We start from the raw sequence: 27,481 nt of genomic DNA, 5'->3' as shown, positions 1-27,481 counted from the left end.
CGTTCCCTGTTAGGCCGCGCCCACCGCAGTAATGTTTCCTCAGCCTGACGAACTAGTTAAATTAAGCGCCTATCCGCGAGATGTCAAGTGTAGTAACTCTCAGAACAAGAATGTGCTTGTCACCTATAACTGTCTCAGTATGGTTAATCCGACACAGGAGTCGTGGTGCTCGCCATATGACGGTAATTTAGTCATTCACGCTGACAACTCACTCTCTCCCCTTTTGTTTTACCTCTTTTGTTTCACCTCTCAGGGAGGGGGATGTTCGCATGTTTATGGATGGCGTAAACAATGAAAGTAAGCTGAAGCGTAGCCAGTGACGTAGCCAGTAATTTTTTCCTGGAGTGGAATGCACTTGACCGAGGACGGGGAGGATGAAAGGAGGTGGGGAGAGTGCACGGCTGGACAGGCTGCATGCTAGCATCGAAATTTCGGGACTGGGGGTGGGGGGGACGTTCCCAGTGTACACCCATCCCCTTGGCTAGGCCACTGAGCGTAGTCGCTGTTGCCTGCTCGACAAGCACAGTAGCCACGGCCATGAAGTGTTGCACCGCCACAGCCGCCGCTGTATCTCAGTGGCAGAGAACCGCACGCGTAATGCGGATGACGTCAGCTGTGGGTTCACCTTTCGCCTGCAACAAGTTGTACGTTCGTCCGTTCTTATTTCCCTTTTTCTTATTATTTCTAGTGTTCAACTTAAAGAGCAGTCAATTTGCTTTCGTCAGCTTTGTTATGTGGTGGCTCCATGCTTTTATACGGGGTTTCAGCGATGACTGCAATCAAAAACTGTATTAGAGAAAAAATTATAAATTTTTGCCAGGGGGCTATTGTGCTGAGGGACCCTACTTCAGATCCCACCGCCGGATACATTTTCGTTAATGTTGAATGGACCCGAGACCAGACCAGACGGACAACAGGCGCAAAGTAGCTGGAAGAAGGAAAGAACGCCTCGTATTAAAACCAAGGCTTCTTGCAAAAGCATGCTTTCGCAAGCGATAGGGCAAAGCGTAGTCGGCGGCGTCCGTCTATCTGTCGATTGATAATTTCGGGGAAGTAAAACATTTATTTTCTGAAAGAAAGACAAATGTTCTGCACGAATAAAAATGGCCTTAGAGGTTCTCTCTCTTTCTAAGGGAATGAAAGCCTGTCGCCAAAGCTGCTTGCCGAAATTTGATGAGTGTGATCTAGTTGATGCCACGAAAAGGAGACGTGAGGACAAAAGCCAACGCTGTGACAGACGCGGTGACGATTGTGAACTCGCCTTGTTGATGAGACCCGCTATTACGGACGATGCCACGAGGGTGACGCGTGCGTCACCTCAGCCACACAGGTCGCTGCGCTTGTTGTTTCAACGAATCGTCCATCGCAGAAACTCCTGCAGAGTTGGCCTCTCAGTAATCTATTTTATTACTTTGAATTTTTTTCAGGAAGAAAAGGGCTTTACTTTATCCAGCACTGCTGTATTCTGTAACCAATCTTTTTTCTCGTCATATCCAGCCGTTCATCACCGCATAGCATAATAGGAAACAACATCGAAGTCGTCAGACATCTCGGTCCTATAAGATAGATCTAGCGCAGTAGCCACAAACCAAAATGTCTGGGATATTCACTGAAGCGCATATTCTACGGCATTTTCCTTTCTTTGTCTGGCTGCTGTGGGCATGCGGCCGTGAGCTTATTTTAGCAGTGTTTGGCCTGTCTTTCTAAGCTGTGACTGGGCGTAACAATTTACTGTAGTACAGCACGTTAAGTTTTAGCATCGGCAGGTATACTTAGCAACATTAGCATCGGGAGGTACTTTTTGACGTATATACGTATCTATATCGAATAATGAAAACCCTTCCAATGTGTGTTCTGTTTCCACCGTGTTGTTTGTCCTAAACTGTGAGCCAGTGGTGGGCCGCTTCGCTGCACTATTTCCGATGGCAATCGCCCCAGCTCCTGTTTTATATTACGTTCACAAACGAACTGTCTCAGTTTAGTCAAGGCATTTTGCTTTTTCCAACCGGCCTGCGTACGCCGTGCTAATCTTTGTCTGTATAGAGACAGAGGCCATTTATAGAATCTGTATATAGTCTCTTTCATACTTTCAACTGGAACGGGCTGAACATGCGTGTGCAGCACTCGGCAGTCTCGAGAAACGTGCTGGCGGCCGCTTATTTGCCCTTGGGGGCGTCCTCGGCTCGTAATAACCATTGACTCAGACCAGTTCTGCAGACACGGGAGACACACGTGTGATTCATCTGTCTCTATATCAGGGTGGTCGAAAAAAAAAAAAAGAAGAAGAAAACGATTCTGTACAGCCACGTCTGCGATCCATTTGTATGCGTCGAGGTGGCGAAACGTCGTTCGGTCTCCGTGGCAAACAGCGATATATATGGCTTTCGTGGCTTAGTCGCTTGCAAGGAGGGACAGTCGATGCGTGGTCTCGATCAGCTTTTGTTTTCGCTCGAGGCGGCCGGTGACATCATTCCTTTTCTCGCGCGGCGCGGCGCCCTTTGGTCGCGGGTGTCGTCACAGCCAATCTGTCACGGCTGCCGTGAAAGGCCCGAACGGTATTCGTCTTCATTGACGCCGCCGCCACCGCTGCGGACGGCGGCAGAGGGATATATATACACGGCGTGGCCACCAGTGACGCAGGCGGCGACCGCGCCTGTGTGGGCACCACGTTCTTCTCTGGCGGATGCCGTTCTATATAGACCGTTTTTTCGGCAGGCACCTGCTCGCGACTCATTCATCATCATCATCAGCCTGTCTTTATGTCCACATGCAGGACGAAGGCCTCTCTCCTAGTGATCTTCAATGACCCCTTGTCTTGACCTAGACGATTCCAACTTGCGTCGGCAAAAAAAAAAAAAAAAATTTCCTAATTTCATCACCCCAACTAATTTTCTGCCGTACTCGACTGAGCTTGCCTTCCCTTGGCACCCTCTGTGTAAGTTTAACGGTCCACCGGTTATCTGTCCTACGCATGATATGGCCTGCTCAGCTCCATTTTTTTTTTATCTCTTAGAGTCACCTAGAATATCGCTGCTGTTAGAAAATTCCGGCAGGTCCTTAAACCATGTCTGCGCGCGTCGCTGGCGCAGAAATCAGCCAAAGCATTACTGCAGTATACCCCAATTCGGGAGGTCGCTATGCGAGCGTTTATACGCTTGCCTACGCATCTTCACGTGTGCGCGCAACCAATGCTCCTTTTCTCTAATTCTTTTTTTGTCTCATCATCATCATCATATGTACTTTATTTCTCGTCCGAGCGAGGGGAGACTGGGATTAAAGGCACGAAGGCTTGACAGAGGTCCCAGACCCCACAGTTACAACAGCGGATAAAATCAGTACAAATGAATACACATATAACGTACATACATTTCGCACAAGAGATCATAATTTCAGTAACAAAAATGATTACAATATTTGTTCGTTAGAACCAGTAAGCCGCATAATCATTAGCACAAATTCTATCAGTATGCACTCTTTGTTAGGTCATACATGCCTACAGACAGATGCAATAAAATGAAAATGTTAATAATTAGTGAAAGCAAATGTCATCGGTGAGTAATAATGCATTAAGCTGTCTTTTGTAGGAGCTTTCTGAAGCACTAAAGTTTAACAGTTCTCCTACCTTGTTTACTATTTCTGTCGACTGATATATGAATGTTTGTTTACCATAATTTGTTCTTGTTTTCGGTAAGTGTCTGGTATTCCGGCACAGTGAATAACGAGGTATTTCATCGTTGTCTATTTTGGTGAATAATTTTTGTTTGTGCATGGTGATCAGAAGTTTCTTATAATATATTCTGTCTGCTCGAAGAAGGTAGTAGCGTTGAAATAATGGAGCTGTTTCAAGGTCTACAAAACGGCCATGGTAATTGCAGTATATATGAAGGATTCGTTTCTGCAAAAGAATTAACTTGTTGTAGTTTGTTTTTGAAGTTGTACCCCAAACCAGGACGCCGCAGCAGAGTTTAGAGTAAAGGAGAGTATTCTATAACTGTTGTTTGAGCCGAAGCGGAATCAGCTGGGTTATCCTGTCAATGATACCGACAGATTTAGAAAGGTGATTGCATAGCATCCTTATATGCGAACTCCAAGATAATTGTTCGTCAAACCAAACGCCTAAGAATTTTTGTTCTTGGACATGGTTAATTGCTGTGCCATTGTAATTAATGTTAATGACATTAGGTATGTTCTTGTTACGAGCCCTGAATAAAATGTATGCTGTTTTTGCAGTATTTAATTCAAGGCTATTTGCACTCAACCATTCTGATAAGTGATTTAGATACGCATTAACACTGACAGAAAGTTCAGAAATGTCATTGGATGTAAAAAACACGTTGGTATCATCGGCATACACTGCCAAGTCAGGTGAGTCGGGTATTCGTACAATATCATTTACATAAATTAAGAACAATAGTGGGCCAAGTTTTGAGCCCTGAGGTACACCCTGTTTTATAGGCAAAATGACAGAGGTAATAGAATTTATCTGAACAAATTGGCTTCGATTCGTTAGGTAACTTCTTATTAAATCATTAGCGACGCCGCGTATTCCGTAGATTTCTAGTTTATGGAATAATATTTTATGATCGATCGAGTCGAAAGCCTTCCGCAAATCTAGAAAAAGGCCAAGTGTAACCTTCTGTTTTTCGATGTTCTCAATTATTTTATCCTTAATATCTAGAAGCGCTTGCTCTGCTGACTTATTCTTTTGGAAACCATATTGGTACTTTGAGATTACATTGTGTTTAGTCAAGAAAGACCACAGCCTATCAACCACGACGCTTTCGAAAAGCTTTGAAAATATATTTAAGACCGAAATTGGTCTGTAATTTGAGACTTGATCTTTCGTACCACCTTTATGGATTGGTGTTACGCGAGCGGTTTTTAGCGCATCTGGAAAAATTCCTGAACATATTGACAAATTAACAATATAAGCTAGAACGACACTTATTTCGCTTGAGACATATTTGATCGGCTCCGGTTGAATTCCGTCGGGTCCGGCCGAGGCTGTGCTCTTCATTTTGTGTGTCAGATTTCGCATCTCAACGCTATCTGTGGGTTGCAGAAAAATGGAGCTAGTCACCAGTGGGATGTCGATTGCATGAACCATTCTTCTTTCGCCTCCCCTCGACGTACATGAACCAGCCTTAACGAAATGTTCCGTTCATGCTCGTCATTTGACTTTTGGGCAGTATAATGGTATCTGGGACGCGATACTCGACTTTCTACTTGTTATATTATTCACTGCGTTCCATATCAGTTTCGGTTCGTTACGTATGCTAGAAAACAGTTGTAGATAGTAGTCTTGTTTAGCTTTCTTCAATTTGCTTTGTAGTTGATTTGTGAACATTTTGAATGTCACCAACTGTTCTTGATCACGTGTTTTTATTAAAAGGTGGTACATTGCATTTTTCTTTTTTTTATGGTATAATACAAATGACGGTTTTTCCAAGGTTTTCGTACTTTCTTTTTTCTGCTACGTTCCTATCGTAGCGGGAAAGCCGATTCTTAAGAAGTTTGTATGCTGGAAAGAAAAATGTTGAAAGCTGCGTTAACATCACTTTCATTGTAGACCGCCTGCCAGTAATTAATTCCCGAAAGTGTAGTAACGAAAAATTATTTATTACTCGACGATGACAAGGTGTCCGTGTAGCGCGAATGTTAGTAGAATTGGTAAAAGAAAATAGGGGTAAATGGTCCCTTATATCACTTGTAAGAACACCGGCAAGTACTTCATCTTCATTTAAGTTTGTAACCCAGATGTCAATCAATGCGGCACTATTCTCTGTAACTCTGGTTGGTAACTTAATGTGGTTTGTGCAGGCGTGGAAAGCTAGAATTGATTTCAGATGCCATGCCCATGTGTCATGTGAGCTCATGTCTACGTTTATATCTCCCATAATTATCACAGGTTCATTGCTAGAACAGGTGTGCAATAGCAACGCTTCTAAAGAATTGCAAAATATTTCTTTCTCGCCAGAAGGAGGTCTATATATTACCGATGTCATGGTCTTTCCTATATATACAGTAAGGCATTCTACGTGTTCAGTAATTACAGAGAATTCCTCCGCTACGGTAAAATGTAATCTCTCTTTTATGTACATAGCTACACCACCTCCCCTTTGATTGATTCTAGTTATGTGCTGCGAGCGATATTCATCAAGAATAGGTATGTGGTCGTTTTGTGATAACCATGTTTCGGTGAAACATATAACATCAAATTTATTTTCTATTGTCGACATCATATTCTGAATTTCATCTGCTTTGTTCCTTATACTTCTGGCATTTATATGCATAGTCGAAAAGCTTTTTAAACCTGTGGTTTCTCTGTTGAGACGAAGGATATCATAATAAGTGTCGTTGACTAATTCAAATCCCATTTTAAAATAATTTTAGATGTAGTATATGCGTTCCTGGTAGCCTATTCGCTCTCTAAGCCATTTTTTCCTACGTCATTTAGGGAAGTTATGCGGATCACCCTTGAAGTTTCAGTTTTCCGTGCCAACACCCGTCCTTTTGATGTCCATACGAACTGCCAGTTTACCTCGGATTTCTTCTTGCGCGCGGCTGCGAGCAGTTTCTTGTTTGTTTGTGTCAGGTGTTCATTTACATACACCGCGTTTTTGGAATCTAGATCTAATTCTTTACATGTCAGCCACTTCTTTCTGGCCTTGGCGAGCAATTCATCGCGCTTCCTTCGTTGGACGAAGCGGACAACAATGTTGTTCACATCCTGTTTCGGTGTCGGGACCCAGTGGCATGTGTCAATGTGACTTTCCTGGATGATTTCTTCAAGGGCCGCGCCTATTTTTTCAACCATTTCCATGGTGTCAATTGTTTTCTCTGTTTTTGGAATCCCCCTGATTTCGAGATTATTCAATCTTTGATACTGTTCAAGGTCTTAGATATTTTGTGCCAGTTTTTCGTTTTCATCCCTTAGGGTGCTATTTTCTTTGAGTAGCTGCTTAATCTCATCCCTTAAAGCTATGAATTCCTTTTTGGATTCGCTCACTTCATCGCATGTATCGGCCCAGTATTTTACACTGTCTTTCAGTTCTCTCAACTCCGTTCGAATGTCACGCTTGAAGACTTCAAGCTGTCTAACAGATCCTTTATCTCTTTGGCGTCATCTTTCCCACCCATTCTCAGCACTATCAGGCAAAAGCGGGCCCAAACACAATCAATTCGGCAACGGTGCACACGAAGTACAAAGTTGGATGAAAGACCAGAGCAGCAGCAGTAGCGACAGCAGAAAAATAATATGTCAATGCAAAATTACTGTAGTTTCAGGACTAACCTGTACAAGAATAAGAGGCGACTCAGATGATGCACGTTATGCTGTCGCCGCTGCTGCTTTGACGGTCCGGTGATATCGGATCGTATATATATAGGCAGGGGCCACCGGAAGCAGGTAGACTGTCCCCGGAAGGTGGGCATGCGCAGGTGCAGAGGAACCCACGTGTCGTCGGTCTCAGGAATGATGCGGCTGGTAGGTGAGGGTAACAAGCGGGGTGGGCTGGACTGATGAAACCGGGAAATTTGCCTGTACAAGAATAAGAGGCGACTCAGATGCTGCACGTTACCTGTCGCCGCTGCTGCTTTCCATATCCCCTCCCCCTGGCGCAGGGTAGCAAACCGGTCGTGCGGGTGGTTAAACACCCTGCTGAATACTTTCCTCTGTCTCTCTATGTTCGCCAGGTGCGCAGAAAAGACTAACAGAACGCGTCCTATTTGGGAGAACTGTAGCACTTCCAACGCTTACTGTTTCAGAATTAAGGAACCGGGAACGTTTATACCGCGCCAATACGTTGTGAGGCCAAACTGAACATCTCCCGTTTGTCCGTCCGCTGTAGGCTTTTATTAAATGGAGGTTTGCCACACGAATGCAGATGTATTGCTTCGGCTACGCTCAGCGCTTTCGCTCTATAGATGACAAAAAGGTATAAAGCAGCATATCCTTTCACCAGTGAGACTGTTACCGAGGTCATTACGACCGCAAAGGCCACGGTACACGTTGTGTACCTAAGCAGTGTTCTGAGGCCGGGTAAGACGTAAAATGTCACAATGCGAGCTGTTTCAGTGTGCTGCACTCCAAATATTATCAAAACAAGGCAAGCAACCACACGTTTTATATTGACAAAAAAAATATTTTTCCCCCTAACTGTGGATGACACCATACAGCTAACGTGGATTTCAGTGGCACCTCACGAGCCACCATTATGTGCGGAATAGGCTGCAAAGCTGCCTGTTCCTTCAGCGGTCAAGGCACGGTACATTGCTGAGCGGCAGGGCTGCACCTGAAGACAACGCCATAGAGCGAGCTGTCTCATTCATATCCACACATTTGTGAGACTAAGACTTCCTGCAACTCATCGAAAATGGTTTACCCTCGGTGTTCACACATCAAAAAATGTCATGGTTTACGCTGTAACGAATCCGACAATCGATAGCGCATCTGTATAGTCAGCCACCACAAGTTCCATGACGTAACTCTAGACCGTGACCTGCCCTATGCCAAGCACATTCTAGCGCGGAAGGAAACACTCGATAACTTCATCCGTCTCCCGCGTTTTAGGGCGGCGAAATCGTATATAGGGAGCTTCTGTAAAATCCCTGATGCATTTGCACCACCACTCTGTTGGTCATCTGCCGCACAGTACTCCAACCCTTTCCGGGATTTGTTGTCCTGCTAGCCGCATGCATGCTGAAGACTCTTGTCATAGCAGGTACATATTGCGTTTATGACAATTAGGTGGTCGCACCTACAATGCGATTACTTCCACGTGATGACATACAGGCGCGTGTTAGTAGTCATGCACAAAATGGAGTCCAAAAAATGGATCCTCTCCTTTTGCGATGACCGTATGCGTGACGTCGGTGCCCCAAGATGTACGAATGTACAACAATCAAGAACAGGTATTAAAAAAAAGAAAAGCAACGTTTTGGCATAAAACGCATGAAAAAAATGTGTTAACGCAGCTGTGACATTGAAAAATTTGTTTGTGCTTCGTTAACACTCGTAACGCATCCAAGCTAAGCGTGTCTTACGGTTGAACGACACTAATGAAATTCGACGGGCCTACACGCCGTCCGACTGTGGTTGGCGCCCTCGCCAAAAATGCATTGGAAATTTGTTTCGCCTATCTGTTTCGCGCCTTCCCATCCCTTGGCCTCTTTTTTTTTCTTCTATTCTTTCTTTCTTTTTTTATGCCGATCGCTGTGAAACGGATGGAAGTAAAAGAAAAAAAAATTATGCCGATTCAACGCACTCATCGGAATCCTTTGGAAGGGAAGCTTTAGTCAAATGGCTTGTATTAAATCTTATGCTACTAACAGTGATGCGTACAATAGCGTTTAATCGCCGTGGTGGCGTAGTGGCTTTGGCGTTGCGCTACCAAGCCCGAGGTCACGGAATCAAATCCTTCGTGCGTGTGTGTGTAGTTTTTAGTTATTTTTTTTAATTTTTTTATCCTTCTCTCTCTCACCTATCGCATCCCCTTGCCCCTCCTCCAGTACAGGGTAGCCAACCGGAGATAATCTCTGGTTAACCTCCCTGTTATTCCTTTACCTCTCTCTTTCTCTCTTAATCTCATCCGCCCACCTAACTTTCTGCCGCTCCCTGCTACGCTTCCCTTCTCTTGGAATCCAGTCTGTAACTCGTAATGACCATCGGTTATCTTTCCTCGCGCCTAATTACATAATTAGTCTCAACTAATTATTCTACTTCTCAAATATTGTAATTAGATGAAAAATGTCAACGAAGAAATCGCAGAGCGACATGAAAAACTCCCGATACAGCTTTCTGTTGCTCAATACGTGCTGCATAAAAGTGTTTTTTTCCGAGCGTGAATAGAAGCCCGCGAATGCACGCAAAGTGCCTCGAGTGGCAAGTCGAGCGGCAAGCTGGTAGAGAGCTACGAAGATGGAGACCCAAGTTTCTAGGCCGCTATTCTGCTGAGTGGTAAAGGAATGTGCGATGAAAGGGTACGAATGAGGGGCAGTGGGAAGGAGTGCACGTAAGAGGGAGCTCCGCACTCAGCCGCAATATGCATGATATAGGCTCACTGGTCTCCGCACTACAGACGCGGCGGTTGTCCCACGTGTCACGTGTATATAGGCGCTTCACTGCGCACAGGCAGGCGTATATCGAGAGGATGAAGCCAAGGCCTCGTTGTCTCAGAATTAAGGTTCTCGGCAACTTCCTTGTTTGACACCGCACTCTCAGCACATGACGCCATGGGGACGCTGACACGCAGAATCTCTCGTGCAGAACGCTACTTTCACTAGCTGCAACGGGACAGACAGCCACATAGTACAGCTTAACTTGTCGTTGTTGGTTTACGACTGTCTCGTGGTGCGGCGACGGTCAACAGCTGTACCGCACTTTGCGCTTTTCTTCAGTTAGGAGGGCGAGAGCCTTGCGATCTGTGGCTACGCACTGCCTTTTTAGCTTTCATTCTATCGTTTCCTCGCTTGTTTAACGATGTTTAGTGCTAAGTGGGACGAACCACTGCCGGTGCCTCGTGGGCCAATGGTGCTTGTATACAGCGTCTGCGCTTCGTCGAATTTGGCGCTGTCGACGCGTGGCCTATTAGGCACCTTTTGCTAAAGCCTTTCCATAGCCACAGCAGCGCCACTGCAACGGGCAGCGGCAGCAAAATGGGAGGAACGCGACGCACACTCGCCAAGACGTCGCCTATCTCGGGGCACGTGGGTTCGAGATATGAGAATGTCGACGTGCGCACGTCCCACATCACTGAGCGTGCGACGGAAATCAGAAACGTGTTTATTCCCGAGTTTCAGTTCAGCATGGTTCGCTGTCCAACACTCAGAGGAGCGACGAAGCGTGCGTCGTTATAGTGCGCAATGTAGGTTAATTTTCCACGTATCCCTAGCTACCGATGCCGGCGACGCTTTGGTGATAAATGAGGGCTTCGCAGAGGGGCCCACTGGCCGGTTCAATGTACATATCGTTGTGCTTCGTATGCGCTGGTGATAACTAGAGAAACTAAACACGCTGGTTTTTGGAACCCTGCAAATTGTAAGCCATCCGGATTTGTTTACTCATTACTCTAGTAGCGGCGAGTAAATGCCGCAGACCCCATGCCTTCTTCTTGAAAACCGCCGTGGCAAAATAGTAGATATGATGCTGCGCTGCTGAGACCAAGGCTATGGGCTCGATACCCAACTATTGCGGCAGGATTCCAATGGAGGCGAGAAACGTGAACACACCGTGTACATTGATTTTTTTAAATACTTGAGTACCCTAAGGGTCCGTTAGGGCATTACATAGGGGGCGGGGGATGGAAACGGTAAAGCGTAGGTGCAATGTGCACAATTTAGATAATATAGGAAGTCATTAGATGCAATAAAAAATAATCTAAACGTCGAACAGAACAAAAATAAACAAAGAAAATATTTTGTGTAATGTTTGGTAGCGTGAAAAACGCCAACGAACTCAAAAACGTGATGGAGACGACCAGTTTCCATCAGAACATCAGTTTAACAATACAGTCGAATGAAGTAGGTAAAAAAACCCACAAATATACATATCAGATGAAACGAAAGAAAAAATCTTATACAGTACTAAGCACTATAAAGCACGTTTAAACAAATTTTCAAGCACATGTGGGTTGCGACGCTTGATACGCTCTAAGAAGGTTAGCAGTGTGGCGTGAAATGATTATTCCGCAAGCGAGACAATGTATGAAGGTAAAAAGTTCAATCCGTCAATAGATAAAACTGTAGAGGAGAATTGTGACAAGCCTTAGTCCTGGCAAATATAGGTTTTACATGGTCTGCGCGGGTCGAGATGCGAGGAGCGGGAAGAACTCGAGCGAGTGGAATGGTGCTGTGGTGAAGGCTACGGAAGAACGCCCGGCGTGTTAATTCCTTCCGCATGTTAAGAGAAGGGAGCTTGAGTCATTTATTAATGGCCGACACACCTTGACAGCGAGAGTATGAAGATACGAGCGCAGATTTATTTTGGATTGATTCGAGTGGATTCGAGAGATTAGAAGGATGGGGGTTCCAAATTATGGACTCATATCCTAAAGGGGGCCTGACAAGAGAAGTGGGTACGTGAAGTCTGGTATGTGTTCCCATTTAAGTGCACATTGAAGAACCCCAGGTGATTCAAATTAATCCGGAGCCTTACACTGTGGCGTCTGTAACCCTAACCTTGCTTTGGGACGTTCGACCCCATCCATTATTATGGTGGCTGTCCGTTTGAATATCATGTTATTTTCTATAGCTCGGCGATGATGTATTTGTATCTGGCCCATAAAGTCACTTTTAATGCAGGTCGAAAAGAGCCAATCGCCAAGAGATAATACTAAATAACAGAAGGCAGCTTCACCGTGACCTAAATGACAGAAATACCGCTTCTGATTCAATCGGCGCCACTTGTATACTCTGCACCAATGTTGCATCTGCATCATATTACTTGCTGCCTGCAAGAACAATATAGTCTGGAATACACTGGTGCCCGGTGCCTTGACATATTACATACAAACCGAGAATGACATGGCCCTGGAGGGTTGGTTGTTCATACCTCCTCCGTTGTGTGGTGGTGAAGTCAGTTTGAAGCGTGTACCTCTGAGATCGTGGAACACTGCCAGTGTATAAAGCGCGGCAAAAGTGCCAACTGCTGGTACTGCCTCCCTGCATCACCGAATAGCAGCTGTCCTGAGCCCAAATAGGATGATCGACAGAATGAGATGATCGACGTTATACATTGCCTGTAAAGAAAGGACATTATCACTATCACCGAAGTCGGACCCTGCAGCCTCTCAATTGCCAGACCCAATGCTCCTGTGACTGTGGCGCTAGAACAACGGCGAATAAATGGAGGTAACTTGGTTTGTGGATATTTTTTTGCGTGCTTTTCGTGACCGCTGCACAGTGTGTAATCACCGCAGTAGTTCAGCATAAGCGTCGTAAGCGTCGTAAGTTCAAGCATAAGCGGTTTCACCAACTCACGCTTGCACTCTCTCTACCCCAACTTGCGACTTCGCCTGCCAACTGGACTCTCCTGTCGCGAAAAAACTTTACTGCCTCGCATGCGGTTGGGCGTCGCCTTTACCAGTGCCTGTTTATTCCTAATAGGGATGGCCAACAGTGCGGCGTGCAACTTGTGCGGGTACGATGAGACACTAGAGCACCTTCGTTGTCACTGCCCTTCCTTTGACACTCAACGACGTACTTTACAAGCTAAACTAAACGTGCTAGATAATACAGCGCTCTCGGAAGAAAAGATCCTTGGACCGTGGCCTATGCATTCTTGCATGCAAAAGGCCACAAAAGCCCTTCTGCGCTTCTTTTGTGGCAGTGGAGATGCCTCTCCGACTGACTATTATTTTCTTTTCTCTCCTTATCTATTCTTCCCCTCTCCCCCTATCCAAGTGTAGGGTAGCCAAACCGGCACGTCCTTGGTTAACCTCCCTACCTTTCCCACTTCTTCTCTTGCTCTCTCTATCTTGGTGCCTTCCGAGGAAGTACTGAACGAATACATTCCGAATCTCAGGAGAACCGTTTCGCGAAGCCCACAACAGCAATGGCGGCACCGACTTGGAGGAACGCCACGGTGCACGTAGAAAATAAAATAAAATAAGAAAGCAAGAAAGAAAGGCCATCAACATTCCTCGTCGTATAAGTCATCTCAATCTGGGCGCGTTTAATAAGAACGCGTTCACGCTTTTTTTTTTTTTCGCGCTCAGCGTGTGCTTCGTGTACAACAGCTAATAACACTCTCGCGCGCCGTGACTCCCACGGGGACACTCGGCGGCAATGAGAACAAAAGACGGGGCCCTCGTGCGCGCACGCACGCACGCGATCGCAACGCGGAACAAGAGCTCTGCGGACTCGCGTATACGTGCGCCAGCTGCAGCTGGGAGGGCGCCTGCGCAGTGTCTGTGCGTGCGCTCGTATTCGGTGCCGTATTCTTCTGAGCGAAGCCGGGCACGCCGCGAAACGCTGTTCTTCTTGTTCTCGACATCGTTCCTTGGTGCGCTCCTGCCAGGGAGCGCCAAATGAAGACGGATTGCCGCTTCGGCTCGCTCCTGTTCTGCTGGCAGCGCAGTCGGTGCCGGCAGCAGCAGCAGCAAGCCGAGGCGACGAAAGCCAGCAAGCAAAAGGCACGGCTGTCCGTCGGGGGGGGGGGGGGGGGGGGGAGAGGGGTTAGCCGCGGCGACGCTGGGGATCTGTCCCGGACCCCGAGCGTGAGCCGACCCGGAGAAATCCGGCGCTGCAGGCTGCGCCCACAGCTATGCTGCTACTCCAAGCAGCAGGGAAAAGGGCCGCTTCCCGGGGGCGCGCACACGGAGGGAGGATTTCTCGACGCTGCCTTTGGGCGACGAAGGCCAGCTTGAAACCGTTCTCGCCTTCCGGGCCATGCGGGCGCACTGCGTCGGGTGGTTTGTATACGTGCGGCACGTCGACGATGAGGGCGGTAAGCGCTCGCTAGCGTGCTTGAGGTATAATGCGCGCTTTGCTGCTGGTCCGTGAGCCTTTTTGGCCGCGCGTACGGATACAGGTACGCGGACGCGTGGCTGCAGCGTGAGCGAGGCTTGACGCGAGCGCGGCGGTGTGTACCATTTGCGCGCATGCGGCGCAGGAGACGAAGCGCGGACACAAAAGAGACGGCGCGTGTGCCGCCGAGGTCATATATATCAATTACTGGCCGAGGGTGTTGCGCGGGCTTCGCCGGCTCGCATACGTGCGCGCGACCTCGAGGCGCTCGTTGAAAATTAACACGAGCCGGTGGTCGCGGCGCCGCGCCAGGAACCGACGTGAGCGAGGAGGGAGAGCGCGCCGAAAGCGGACGGCGCCGAAATCGCCTCATGAAAAATGAATCGCGGCGAGCGGCACTCAGTGCACCGAGCACGACGGTGCGGGCCCCCGAAAAGGAAGAGAAAACCAGCGACAAGGGGGGCGGGAGAGGAAAAAAGCAATAAAAACTCATTGCGCGGCCCGCAGGGCGCGCGTATAACCCTTTCGGAAGGAGTTAACGCGCGGCTTGAACCGCGGCGCGCTCTTGATTCTGCTCGCTCATCTTGTTGCTGCTCGTTGCCGCCACCTCACCACCGAGGCCCGCGCCTGAAAAGTTTGGCGATGAGGCCTCGTTGTTCATGCATGGTGATGGGTTTCGCGAGTTCCATTTCGTTGCCTCCCCCTCCAACCTCCTTTTTTAGACTTTTTTCCAGGCTTGAGGCGCCGTGCAGCGAGAGACTTGGTGTTGTTGTTATAGTAACCCTTTCCTGCAGGAAACAGGCGCGAGCAGAACCTTTTGTGCGAGTTGGCTCCGCGAACAAATCCTGCGCTGTGGCGAGTCATATAGCGACCACACGTGCAATTTGGCGCAACTCCCTATATCCCGGCAATCCGTTGCCTCTGACGCTGGTCGAAAGAACAGAAAAGCTGTTTGAACTTCTTTCTCGGGAATACCTGAGAGGTTACGGCTGAGTCCTTAATGCCAACGGAGTCGCACCTAGGCAACGGACCTCCGCTTGTTTTCAGTTCTGGATAGAGCGGCGCTGTTTACGTAGTCAGGCTGGAAAAATACGTACCGCAATTTCAGTCTCCTAATGCCTACGGTTTGCACGGCAACGGGCTCCTACCGCTGCAGGGGATGAAGTCACAAGCAATGAAATTGCGTGATACTACGCGGACTTTGTAGAGAACAAATTCGGAAAGCGCGTAATGAAAAACGATCACGTGCGAAGTGATTTGAAACCATTAAAATGGTCTTACGTTAACTAGCGGCGCAAACTACTCGCAGAGGTAAACAACGTGTCAGCTTGCTTTGTTTCATATTCTACAATAGTACGTGTCGACGCTGCTTATTATTTTTTTTATTCTCTTTTTCTGTTCGCATTTCTAAAATTCTTTGGCGGCGCCGCAACGCGCGAACTTCCGCTGTATTTAGCTGTTCTCCTCTGCTTGAGTTCAGCCCCGAGCTTAGGAAATAATTAATTACGTAAGTTCATAAATGTTTATGAAGCGTTTAGAAACAATATTGAATATGGCCAAATAGTTTTTTTTTTCGGTAGCCTGGTTTTATGATGTCGGCAGAAAACTTGTTTTCCAGGAAATTTCAGCACGCGTGTGCTGAAAATTCCTTTAGCTCGTTTTATGAACAGCACGGCTGCGGTGACACAGAGCGGGTGTGTGTAGTGGCTGACGCACGCGCTTCTCGTTGTGCGCCTGCATAGACACGTGATCCCACCCGCCGTATGCCCACAAGAGAGGAAGGAAATCAACTTCATTCGAGGTCCTGCAGGCCACGAGAGCTTTGGGCTCTCATGGAGTGGGCGTCTCCCACGACGGAACCGGGAGGTTGAGTTTCCTGGCGGCGTCGTGGACCTGCAGGACGGCCCAGAGTTGGGGAGCGAGTTCTTCGCTCCGGATTGCTTCTTCAAACTTGCGCTTGTCCTGTTCGCAGTTTATGTGAGCTTGCGAGCACGGCCAGAGTAAATGATGTACGTTAAGGGATCTATTGCAATTGGTGCAATAAGACTAAAGACAAGAGAGACTATAGCAACGACTGCATCTTTGGCACGAAACGGTGACCGATCATATTCTGAAAGTTTCTTTGGCAGGAAGGCCGAAATACTCTGCGTTTCAGGACACGAGGGCCATTTTTTTTATTTTTACAGAGTAAGTGAACCAAGGTTCTGCTATAACGCAGCAATGACGTGACGACTAAGGCCCACAAATATGCATGGTAATAAAAGGGGCGTACCCTCTTAACGTTGCTAAGTGGAATTTGTTGGAATTCAGGCGGCCTTATGGGAAATATATGTTTTTTTCATTTTTTTTTAAATGCTGGCCATTGAGTTGAACTGGTGCACTGCGGTGAATTACGGCAGACAGCCGAAAGGGCAATGTCCAAAATTCCTCAGCATGCGTGAGGCCGAAGGCTGCATTGCCAGGAATCTTCCTCAGTAGGCACTGTCCACAGTCGCTGACCGTGTTGAATTGACAGGACTCTCAGTGAGAACGGAGAGCTCTTTGGCGTTGACCAGTGCTCGTTCTTTCGAGTTGTTTTGCTTAAAAGAGGCTTACTGAATCCCTCGCGTTTCTATAGGCTGTTGTCGTTGTAGGTAGAGTCGTGGTGCAGGCAAATCTAGGCATCCGGCTCAGTGACGGCTAGTGCTTCCACGGATTTTGTCGTTCGAATGAACAATCGAACTCTTATGTGTTCATTTAGCGCAAACAGCATTCATGCGCGGATTATTGGTGCGAGTTCTGGAAGCACTGCCTCGCGCACAAGTGCTCTAGGGAAGACACATAATATTTTAACAGGAAGGCATTACGAGGGCCAAACGCGGATTATAAATGTCCTAGAATGCAACGGCGCTAGTCTTTATTGAAAAAATCACCTAGTAACTCTCGTTCTTCCAGTCTGCAAACAGATCGCTTTCACTTCTTCCTGTATGAATGAATGCATTGTCCAAGTGGTCGGTCTCACGTGATAGCTTAATAAGTTTATCGTTTTTGCCGACATTTTTCTTTTGAGCCAACTAAACACGAAAAACAAGACTTACTGCACGTGTAGTTATCAATATTAAACCGCTGCAGCAACTCGAGCACACCTACTATAGTTGGTTGACTTACTTGAAATTTCTCTAAATCGATTGCTTAGAGAATGTTACAATCAAAGCGATTTAGAATATATATTTATAAATAAAAGGGCGCGTTGAGCGTTACTTACCAGACATCATGTCTCATGTAGATTTAGTGACTCGAAAGTGCCGTGATTTGTTTATGCCGCGTAAAAAATTACAGGGTCGTTAAAGTTAAATATTCAGTCGTTCTCAAAGAACTGTGACGCAATCATAAAACCCCATTAAAGCGACAAATAACGATAAGAACCTCTGCGCCTTATCAATGAGTCCCTGGCATTTTGCAAGACAATCCATGCCCTGCCTATGATTATAAATGGTGGCTTAACGACTGCCGCGCTTAAATTTACCTTTGGTAACCTCAGCATTTCTATTCTTATGAGCCTTTCTCGCGCTAAAAGTTTCTGTGGCTATTGTTCGTGCTCTAATACGCCTCATATGACGGTTTTTGTTCTAGTACTCTCACCGAAGACACCAGCCAATCCTCGTCCCTTTGGCTCGCCTCTGGCTTGTTAATGTTAACCTGGCTCGAGTGTATCGAGTCAGAAGCTGAGATGATGCAGCACGAGGCCACTAGAGTTTACATTGACGCCTTTCTAGTTGTCCGAGAGGCCGAGATATGAGCTGCATTGCAGCCTGCGTCAAATATATATATATATATATAGTGCATAGTATTATGTGGCTGTTTATTAAACTGATAAGGAATACGAATGAAGGAAATTACTGCTTACCGTCCTATAGTTGTTCGGTAGAATATGTTGCTGGGCAAGTTGGTTCAAGTATACGGGGTACATATTAGCGCGACGTGGAAACAAGGACTTAGTAGGAGGGAGACCGCAGCTTTGTGCTCGCTCTGTTCTTTCCTACTGCCTCCTGCGAAGTCTTTGTTTTCCACGTCGCGCAATGGTGAGAAAATGACACTTGAACGGCGGTGAGCACTGCTGGGAGTGAGGAGGGAGTGAGAGGGGGTGAGCGGTTATGGGATTCCAAGGCAGAGGATGGCTGAAAGGATCGAGGGGAAAATAGAATAGGCTGTTAGATCCTTAGGTTCGGGACTCTGGCAGATTGTTCACTATAGTTCGAGTGTTTGGCGCAGCACGAACACTGGCGAACGAATAGAGTGCGCGAATGGACAGTGGGCCAGATATTCGTAAAAACGTTATTACGGTAGAGCTGCCTTTAAGAGCTCCTGACAGCTAAACGGGATGTTGGACATGTTATCCGGGAAAACTGCCGGCCACTGACAAACAACACTCACGAACGACGGGCTTTGTGTCGTCCCCTGGCTCCTCGTTGCTGGCGGAGAACCAGCGACCCGACCTGTCGACGTTTGATGCGGCTTGCTGAGAACTTGGCGATCAGTCAACCTACCCCGTGCCGGAGGGCTGTCTCAGCTTGAGCCGAGAAACAAAGCGCACTCGCTTTTGTAGCGTCGATATCTAATTGAAAGACGGTAACTTCCAACGAAAAATAAAGAGCTTTGTGAAACCATCCTTCGGTACCAACATCTAAGCCAGTTTTAGGGCCATGCGCGGTTTTTAGCCTCCCACCTGAGGCACTTGAGTAGACATTCAGCCAATCTCATTTCGCGAAAACTGCACGGCGCAGAAAAATGAACGAGGTTATTAAACACGTTCTATAATGGCCTTCACCGCTATACAGTTGTGAAATGCAGTGAACTATACACGTTCTATTGCGGGGAAGAGAATTTGTGGAAGTATCTCAAAAAGGCGTCATTACTGCACTCTGGCGGGCTCCACCTGAACACCAACGGAGCGATTCGGGGACACCAAATCCGGGCAGGTCCTTGGGATGGGGGCTTGCCGAGGCCTCTGCGTGCCCGGGGGTGTATAAAATCGGCTCTGTCGCGCACAGCCGAGTTTGTGTGTGCGTCTGCACTGCGGTGAAGCTTACTAAAGCGCATCCATCATTACGGAACGCATATAAGCCCCGCGAAGCAGGTCGCACAGGTCCACATTGATTTGCAAGGCTAATCGACAGAAGCATAATCAAATAAATAATTCGGATAGAAGAGCCGAGAAAATAAACCCGAGAGAACAGTTTCTGACGGACCATTTGCACTAAGACTTTTTACCTTGTGCTTGAACCTGCTTTATGCTTCGTTCGTACCTTGCCGCGGGGTCTCGGCTGATATAGCAAGCATGATGTTGCGGCTTCGGTTCCTGAAGTAAAACTCTTGCTTGGGCTAGTTGGTTCATGCTTGAATGAGTAAAGGCAAGGCGCAAAATACCAGGACTGAAGAAGGCCCTGTCGTTTGTGTCCTTCTTCAGTCCTGGTCCTTTGCGCCTTGCCTTTACTCATTCGGTTCCTGACCGAAGCTGCCGCATTGCGACAGATGTGAAGTGCAAAAATGCTCGTGGAGTTTATTAATTCATTTATTTTATTTATGTCAGCATACTGTCTACCCTTTGGCGAGGTCGTTACAGGAGTGGTGTACAGAAAAGAAGAAAAGTTTACGCATAAGCAGTTACAATAATAATAATCGTCAGGGGCAAATTTGCTAAACAAGTACAATATAAGAAGAAAGAATATACGTACAACAGTAAGTATGAATACGAATGTTGACAAGCATGCCAATAAAAAAGAAAATAATCATATGGGAAATACAAGCAAATACTATGAAATCAGGCTGATAAGTACGTATTAAGTGTATTATGCAGAAGTTCAAGGAAATCATCAATTCTTCGCTGTTCGACTACAAGTTGGTCAAGAGCATTCCATTCCCGAATGCACCTAGGAAAAAAAAAGAATAATGGAATATATTGTTGTTGCACGAATATTCTTGGAGTGTGAGATCATGAGTATGACGTAGGTGCCTTGTTTTCTTAGTCTCGAAATATCTTGTGTGGTCTATCTTAAAATAGTGGTGCAGTAGCATATATAAGAACTTCAGGCGGTGAATTTTGACTCCACTTTGGAGTGAGGGCAAACCTGCACGGCGTAGCGATTCTGTCGGGGAATCAAGGCTTCGATAGCGGTTAAAAATATATCTAATTGCTTTGCGCTGCACATTTTCAAGCATGCTGATACTGCTACTTGTGAAAGGGAACCAGATTATATTGGCATATTCTAGAATCGGTGTGGCAAGTTTGGTGTATGCTAAAAACTAGGTATCACGGTCAGCGTGCCGCAGCTTCCGTTTAAAGGGGCCCTGAACAACTTTTTATCGAAGTGGAGGAAAACATTTGAAGTGAAGTTGTGCTATTTCAGAACCACTTTACCGCAAAAAGTACTTCAATGCGTTCAGCAGAGGCGGAGCTATCAGCAATCAAACACGGCCTCAGCTGTGCTCCCCTTCCTCCTCCAGTGTCTTGCACTGCGAAGGCTACGGCGGAGACGTCACCGTGGCGCGCAGTTCAAATTTCCTTCAGTTCAGTTCAGTTTTGGTGCCTATGCCGCGCTAAACGTAAGCCAAACGCGGCTGTCCTCAGAGAGCCGCAGTGCGCTTAGCCACTGGACTCGTGGCGGCACCTCGTGGCGGCCGCGGTGTAGTCGAGCGCAGCGACCAATAGCAGCCGCGTATTGGAGTGTGATTTATGACGAAATAAAGCACGCAAAAAGAGCGAGGATCATGAGGTTTTTGAAACGAGAGCGTTTGAGAGAAAGGTGACTTCGCGCTCCGCTTGCGAGCTCCACAGATCGCGTACGACAGCAGAACTTGGCTGAGATGTTCACAACAGCGTATGCTACCCGCGGACTATGTTACTTCACCAAGCCCGAGGGGTGGTTCAGGGCCCCTTTAAGGAAAAACAATTTCTTCATGGCTTTCGCGGCTATAGCTTCCGTGTGAACTGTCGAACTGAGATGAGAAGTTAATATTACGCCCAGGTATTTGTACTGGCTTACATTTCGCAACGTGACTTTATTAAAACCATAACGGAATCCTAAGCTTGTTTTCGTTTTTGTTATTGACATCGCTGCTGTTTTGTCTGAAGTAATCACCATGGGCCAGCTAGAGCACCAACTTGCTATTTCATTCAGGACAACGTTCAGCTCAATTTGGTCACTGCTGCTTTTAACCTCTTCATACAATACGCACTCGTCTGCGAATAGCCTAATATTTGCGTTAATGTTGATTGCCAGGTCATTTATAAACAGCAAACATAACATCGGTGCCAAAACGGATCCCTGGGGCACACCGGATGTGACATGGAATGTGTCAGAAACGTGATCACCGCGTTGCACGAATTGTTGACGGCCGGACAAATAGCTTGATATCCGTCAAGTCACTGGCCAGTCCCCAACTTTTCGGACCAGCTGGAAAACTAGCTTTTCGCGAGAAACCCGATCAAACGCCTTTGAGAAATCCGTAAAAATTATGTCACTTCGGGAGTGTTCGTTAATACCTATGGGCCAGATCACTCATTATCTCGACAAGTTGCGTTACAGTCGATAGGCCTCTCCGAAGTTCGTGCTCGTTTGGGTGTAGCAGATCAGTGTCTTCGACAAACTTTGTAATGAAGTTGAGGACAATATGCTCGAGTCTTTTACAGCTGGTACACGTCAAGGAAATGGGCATGTAGTTTGTAGTTTGACTTAAGGGCTCGTTAAAATAGCAAGGGTGGTCATAAAATAATCTAGGTTATCATGACTACGACGTTTATGATTACCCAAGTTTTGCTTTCGAACGTCCAATAAATCTACTATGTTTGTCCCGTGGAGCTCTACTTTTCTTGTTCGAAGCATTAACTATAGCGAATAAAAAGAAATGCAGCAACACCTCGTGCAAACAGGTCGCCATGATCACGCACAATGTCATGGGTGCTGAAACGAATAAAAAAATCAAAGTGCTAAAGAACTTGCAGCAGTGACGACACGTCGAACCGCAGGCGTCTTACGCATTCATCACAAGATGAAGTGGAAATCAGACGCCGCTATAGGCAGCTGATAACCCAACATGACATCGAGCTTTAGTATTGAGTATACTTTAATTATGCAATTGAAGATAAGCTGCAACGATTTTATTCTAAGAACTGTACCGTGTAATTGAGGTCAGTTGAGAGAAAGAGGATTAAGAGTTTCATATATTCATGCAGTGAGAAAGAGATCGGGTGTGACTGAAAAGTTGGCTTTCTGGATTCACTGGGAGGAGACTGACATTCGTAGAAAAATGTGACTTTCGAACTCATTCCAATACCTTTACTTATTTCGTGGAACAGTATATCTCTGTTTGTGTTGTACCTTTCCATATTTGTAATCTTCTTTATTTCCTGTGCAGAAGTTGTTTTGTATCTTATAGACAGCCCTCAGTGTATTTCAGTGATTTGCGACCTTTCATTTAATGTTTGTCCTGCGCATGGGAGTAGCTAGTGCTCCTTTAAATTCATGTCATAGCTGCTAACGTGTATCGTCACGCTACTCCTCAATAAATTATGCTGGTGGAGCCAGTGTACGTAATGGAGCCGCATGCGTCGTTATCCAGTTATGTACGACGCTATACATTTACTGCAATACAAATAACGACACGCAACGACATGACTCACGATACGAGCAAGCGCCCTGCGCTTTGATTTTCTTCAGCACGTGCGATTGCAGAGCGCAAAGCATACACAATGCCGCCTGAATGTAACGATGCGAAACTGGCACACGCAGCTTCAGCTGACCAGTGCAATGCTTCAGGGCGCATGAGATAATTCCGGTGCGAAAGCGACAGCGGTGCATGGGTAAATCCAAGAAGTGAGTGCAACATTGGTTGAGCCTGCGGCGATTTTAATTGAGTAATTACGATGCATGACAATGTTGTGAGGTGCTGTTGTTGTGTGGAACAGTTTTCTGGTGCTTTGAAATGCATGTTCATTGTTTACGGTTTCTCTCTCTCTCTCTGTGTGTGGGTACAATTTAGAGCTTAAACAGCCTTCCTTTCGTAATGTGCATGAGCCAATACCGGAGTCAATGAAATTCACATGACTATCCTCCCATGAACTTCGCATATATTCACTCTATCAATAAAACCTGGTTTATGTCACACCATTACTGCAGTCATGCACTAGCGTATCTGAGGCGAAATTTGGTGCCTGGAGAATTTAACTCATCGAGTTTTGCACTTGAGTAAAAAATTATGTTCTTCCTTTTCTGTCGTACAGATGTAATAAAGGGCAAACAGGTGAAATTCTTTGGTGAAACATTGGCGCTTTTAGCGCTCGCGCTTCATCGACCAGACTGCACTGCAAAATAATTTGTACCTTAAAAGTGAATAAGGGTGAAATCTGTTTATATCTCAAACCCTTATACCCTTTTTTGGTGCAAGGGCGTGAGTTGTATACGAATTTACACCCTTATTGACTTTTACGGTGTAAATGGTTTTACAGTGTGGTAACACATCGTTGCAAATTGTTAGGCGCCAGGTGCCAGATGTGCTTTTTAAAGAAATAAATTTGCCGTAAACGACGAACCGGAAGTTTGATTGGGCACCTCGTGCGCATGTCATCGCGCCCGTCATTTTGACTGTCACTCATTCACTTATCTGATGATGTTCCTTGAAAATAACGTTTATTTAGTGTAGCAAATATAATGGAAGAACAACCACAACAGCAAAAGGGATGAGATCGGGGCGTGATTGGCTGAAGCCACAACTTTTAGAGGGCAGGACTGAAGTTCCATACGGCTTGCCGTTGAAGCTGATGGTGTAAGCTTACATGATTCAAACGGCAAGGGGAGGGGCAGCGCTACACGATGACACCGCAAAGAAAAAAACACGTGAATAGCCAAAATCTCGACAAGTTTCAAATGTGTAAAACGAAAGCAGACATTCAATACGTGACGGGCCACAAGGACAATCAATCAATCAATCAATCAATCAATCAATCAATCAATCAATCAATCAATCAATCAATCAATCAATCAATCAATCAATCAATCAATCAATCAATCAATCAATCAACCTCTGAAGGATCGACCGTTTTGTCGCATTGCTGCACGGCAGAAGTGTATCGCGGCCTCACTGTCGCCCATATCTTGTGCGCAGGTGTGGTTCAAGAACCGGCGCGCCAAGTGGCGGAAGCGCGAGCGCAACGCCACGGCCGAGCTGAAGAACGGCTTCGGCAGCCAGTTCAACGGCCTGATGCAGCCGTTCGACGACTCGCTCTACTCGGGCTACTCGTCCTACAACAACTGGGCCTCCAAGGTGCCCTCGCCGCTGGGCGCCAAGAGCTTCCCGTGGGCCAGCCCGCTGGTGCCCGGCGCGCAGGGCATGGGCTGCTTCAACTCGCCGCCCGCGCCGCCCGGCATATCGTCGCCGTCCATCGTGCCGACGCCCGGCAACGCGCTGAGCGCAGCGGGCGCGGCCGCCGCTGGTGCACCCTGCCCGTACGCGACGCCGGCCTCGCCGTACGTCTACCGCGACCAGAGCATGACCTCGTCCATCGCGTCCCTGCGGCTCAAGGCCAAACAGCACGCCGCCTCCAGTTTCAACACGTACAGCCCCCCGCGGCAGGCGAGCGCCTTGTCGCCCTCCTGCCAGTACGCCGACCGCACCAGCGTCTAAGACGGACCTGGTGTGTGTGGCCACGCGGGGCTGTGCGCTGCCGACATGGACTCTGTCTTTCCTTGTCCCCCCTCCTCCCCCAGGTGTCGCTAGAGGCGTTCGGTTCGCGCTCTCGGTCTGCCGCGTGGACGTGTCTGCGGGTGCGTGTGGCGCTCCCAGAAGTCAGTGCGAACCGGCAACGCTGGCTGCACGCACGCGCAGACGAGTCCGTGCGGCGACCGGAGCAGGAAGCGGCGGGCGAGCGTTGTGGACTGGCACGCACCCGTGTTGGCGAGTCCAGACAACCAGCGTCTTCCCACGTGGACATACGCGCACAGATCCCCCAACCCCCTCCTTGTTGGCGTTTCTACACGGGAAACCGTTTTGCGCTCCAGGAATGGACAGCCGAATTTTTGTCGGAGCAGTCCGTCGCGGTTCACGAGAAGTCTTGAAAGTATTTAAGAAACCCTCTCTCTGTGCTTCGCTGTGCTCTTAAGTGCTGCTGGAGACCAGGATCCCAATTCGCAAAGTTTTTCCTTCGTAACGATTTCTTGCCATTGGCCGCCATCATCGCTTTATAATATCTCTGTTGCCACTTTTAGCTGGTTACGAACAGTTCTCATGGCCAACCAGTGATTGCATTTGGTTAATCTCCCTGTCTTTGCTTTTACCTCTCTCTCTCTTGCGCAAGTGATTTCTTGTGAATGCGGGCCCTCGTTTTCAGTGCCCTATACAGCGCGAGGCGATTTCTGCCCATTATGTTTGCGCCTTAAGTTTCCACCTCGTAGAACTGATTTTCTTGAGAGAATTGGGTCATACCCTTGACTAAATTAACGGGCTCCAGCTTGTTTTCTATGTCAAATGAAAATATACCAGAGGAAGACGAGTACGTTCCTCCAAAAGTCAATGGATTGATTTTGAAAGAACCACTCCAGCGTTCTCAGCTTCAGCTTCACAGATGTAAATTCAGCAGAGAAGCTAAAGTTTTTATATCATGGCACCTCTGTACCAGGAACGAGGGTTTTCTATGTCATTATGCGTTGCGTGCTGAAAAGAAATTACAAGTCTTCATGCAGTGTCAATGTTTGCTACATTTTATTTCTTTTTCCTCTCAAACTGTAATGGTTTCGGAACGTTTAGACTCTTTGAAACCCCACATATCAGTCAATTAACTCTAGTCGTAGCTGTAGAGGCGCATCATATGTCCCATTCTGCTCGTTACGCAATTAAACATTTCATATGTGAACAAATTTTTAACTACGTGATGGAAACAAGAAACGCAAGTATACACCAGTAGTTGAGTGCTTTTGGCTCAGAATGCACGCGCATGGGCATTTTACTTGGGCTGAGAGAAGTCGATGCGAATCTGTCAGCCAAAGCAAATGCCACATTTCGAAAATTGACGTGCTTGTAACGTGGTCCGGCGTATAGTTCAAAGTCCTCCCCGCCCCATCCTTGAGCGCAAAGCAGTTTCTAGTGCGGTGCGAACAACCCTTTCTTTCTAATCCGGCACGCTCGTTTGGTCCTCGAGGCAGGGGCCCACGGACGCTCTCTCGCAAACAGTCCTGGTGCCGAGCGGCCTCTGGATTGTGGCGGCGACGATTGCACCGCACGGTGGACTTGTCCGCGGCCAACGCCGCAGACGTCTTCGGACTTTTCCGACCTAGCCACTTGGCGGCGCGGCGCACAGCGTCGGAACTCTACCTGACTGCGTCGGAAGATGTCGTCCTTTTCCACCTTGGCAGTTCTGCGGACGAACGCCAGTCATTCTGTACACGGCGGCGGGACGTCGTCAATCTTCGTGTGTGTGGTTGCATGACTTTTGGGACACGCAAGTTCGCGTGCCGAATGAGTCGTGTGTGTTTGTTTTTCTTTTCTTGTGTCGCGTGTACGTTCTTTGCACGCTTTCTGTGTATACGCTGTTGATATGAAGCACCATTTCAGATCACTACACATGTGGACGTGTAGTTATCTGGAATGCTTGCTGTGTGTGGGGGGAGGGGGAGGGGAGGGGGGCAGGCGAGCCGGGCTGGGACGTCTTCGTTTTGGTAGAACTGGCTCGCAAGGAGCTCACGGGTGGCGCGCCTCGGCGAGGCGGTGTCCGTGCGCGGACGATTCGCTCGCGGCCAGCGTGTGCGTCCCTCGCGTTTTCACAGCTTTCGGTGACAACTGGAGCGTGATGCCACAACTGGAATCTCGGCAGAAGTGTGTCGTCGCGCACGTCATTGTGAAACGGCGCCCCGTGGACTTCCTCTTCTTGTCCCCTTCGCAGATCACTACGCGTCCACTAGACGCTGCTACGGGTTTGGCTTCAAGCTTAGCCTGCGTGCGGAACGATCAGGCGCATGAAATGCGGACCTTTGAGGCACACCCTACG

General features: G+C 47.4%; 1 protein-coding gene across 1 annotated transcript in view; it reads left to right on the top strand.

Annotated features, from left to right (window-relative positions):
* Ptx1 (pituitary homeobox homolog Ptx1) overlaps positions 1-27,095 on the top strand; it is a 140,443-nt gene extending 113,348 nt beyond the window's left edge. The window contains exon 5 of the mRNA XM_050166958.2: positions 24,607-27,095. Within this exon, the coding sequence (XP_050022915.1) occupies positions 24,607-25,125 (519 nt within the window). The 3' untranslated portion in view covers positions 25,126-27,095. The remainder of the gene's footprint in view (positions 1-24,606) is intronic.
* The last annotated feature ends 386 nt before the right edge of the window (positions 27,096-27,481 follow it).

This window comes from Dermacentor andersoni, chromosome 1, assembly GCF_023375885.2.
Source record: "Dermacentor andersoni chromosome 1, qqDerAnde1_hic_scaffold, whole genome shotgun sequence".
Classification (NCBI taxonomy): Eukaryota; Metazoa; Arthropoda; class Arachnida; order Ixodida; family Ixodidae; genus Dermacentor; species Dermacentor andersoni.
Note: the sequence above shows the minus strand (reverse complement) of the source record. Positions and strands in the feature narration are given on the sequence as shown.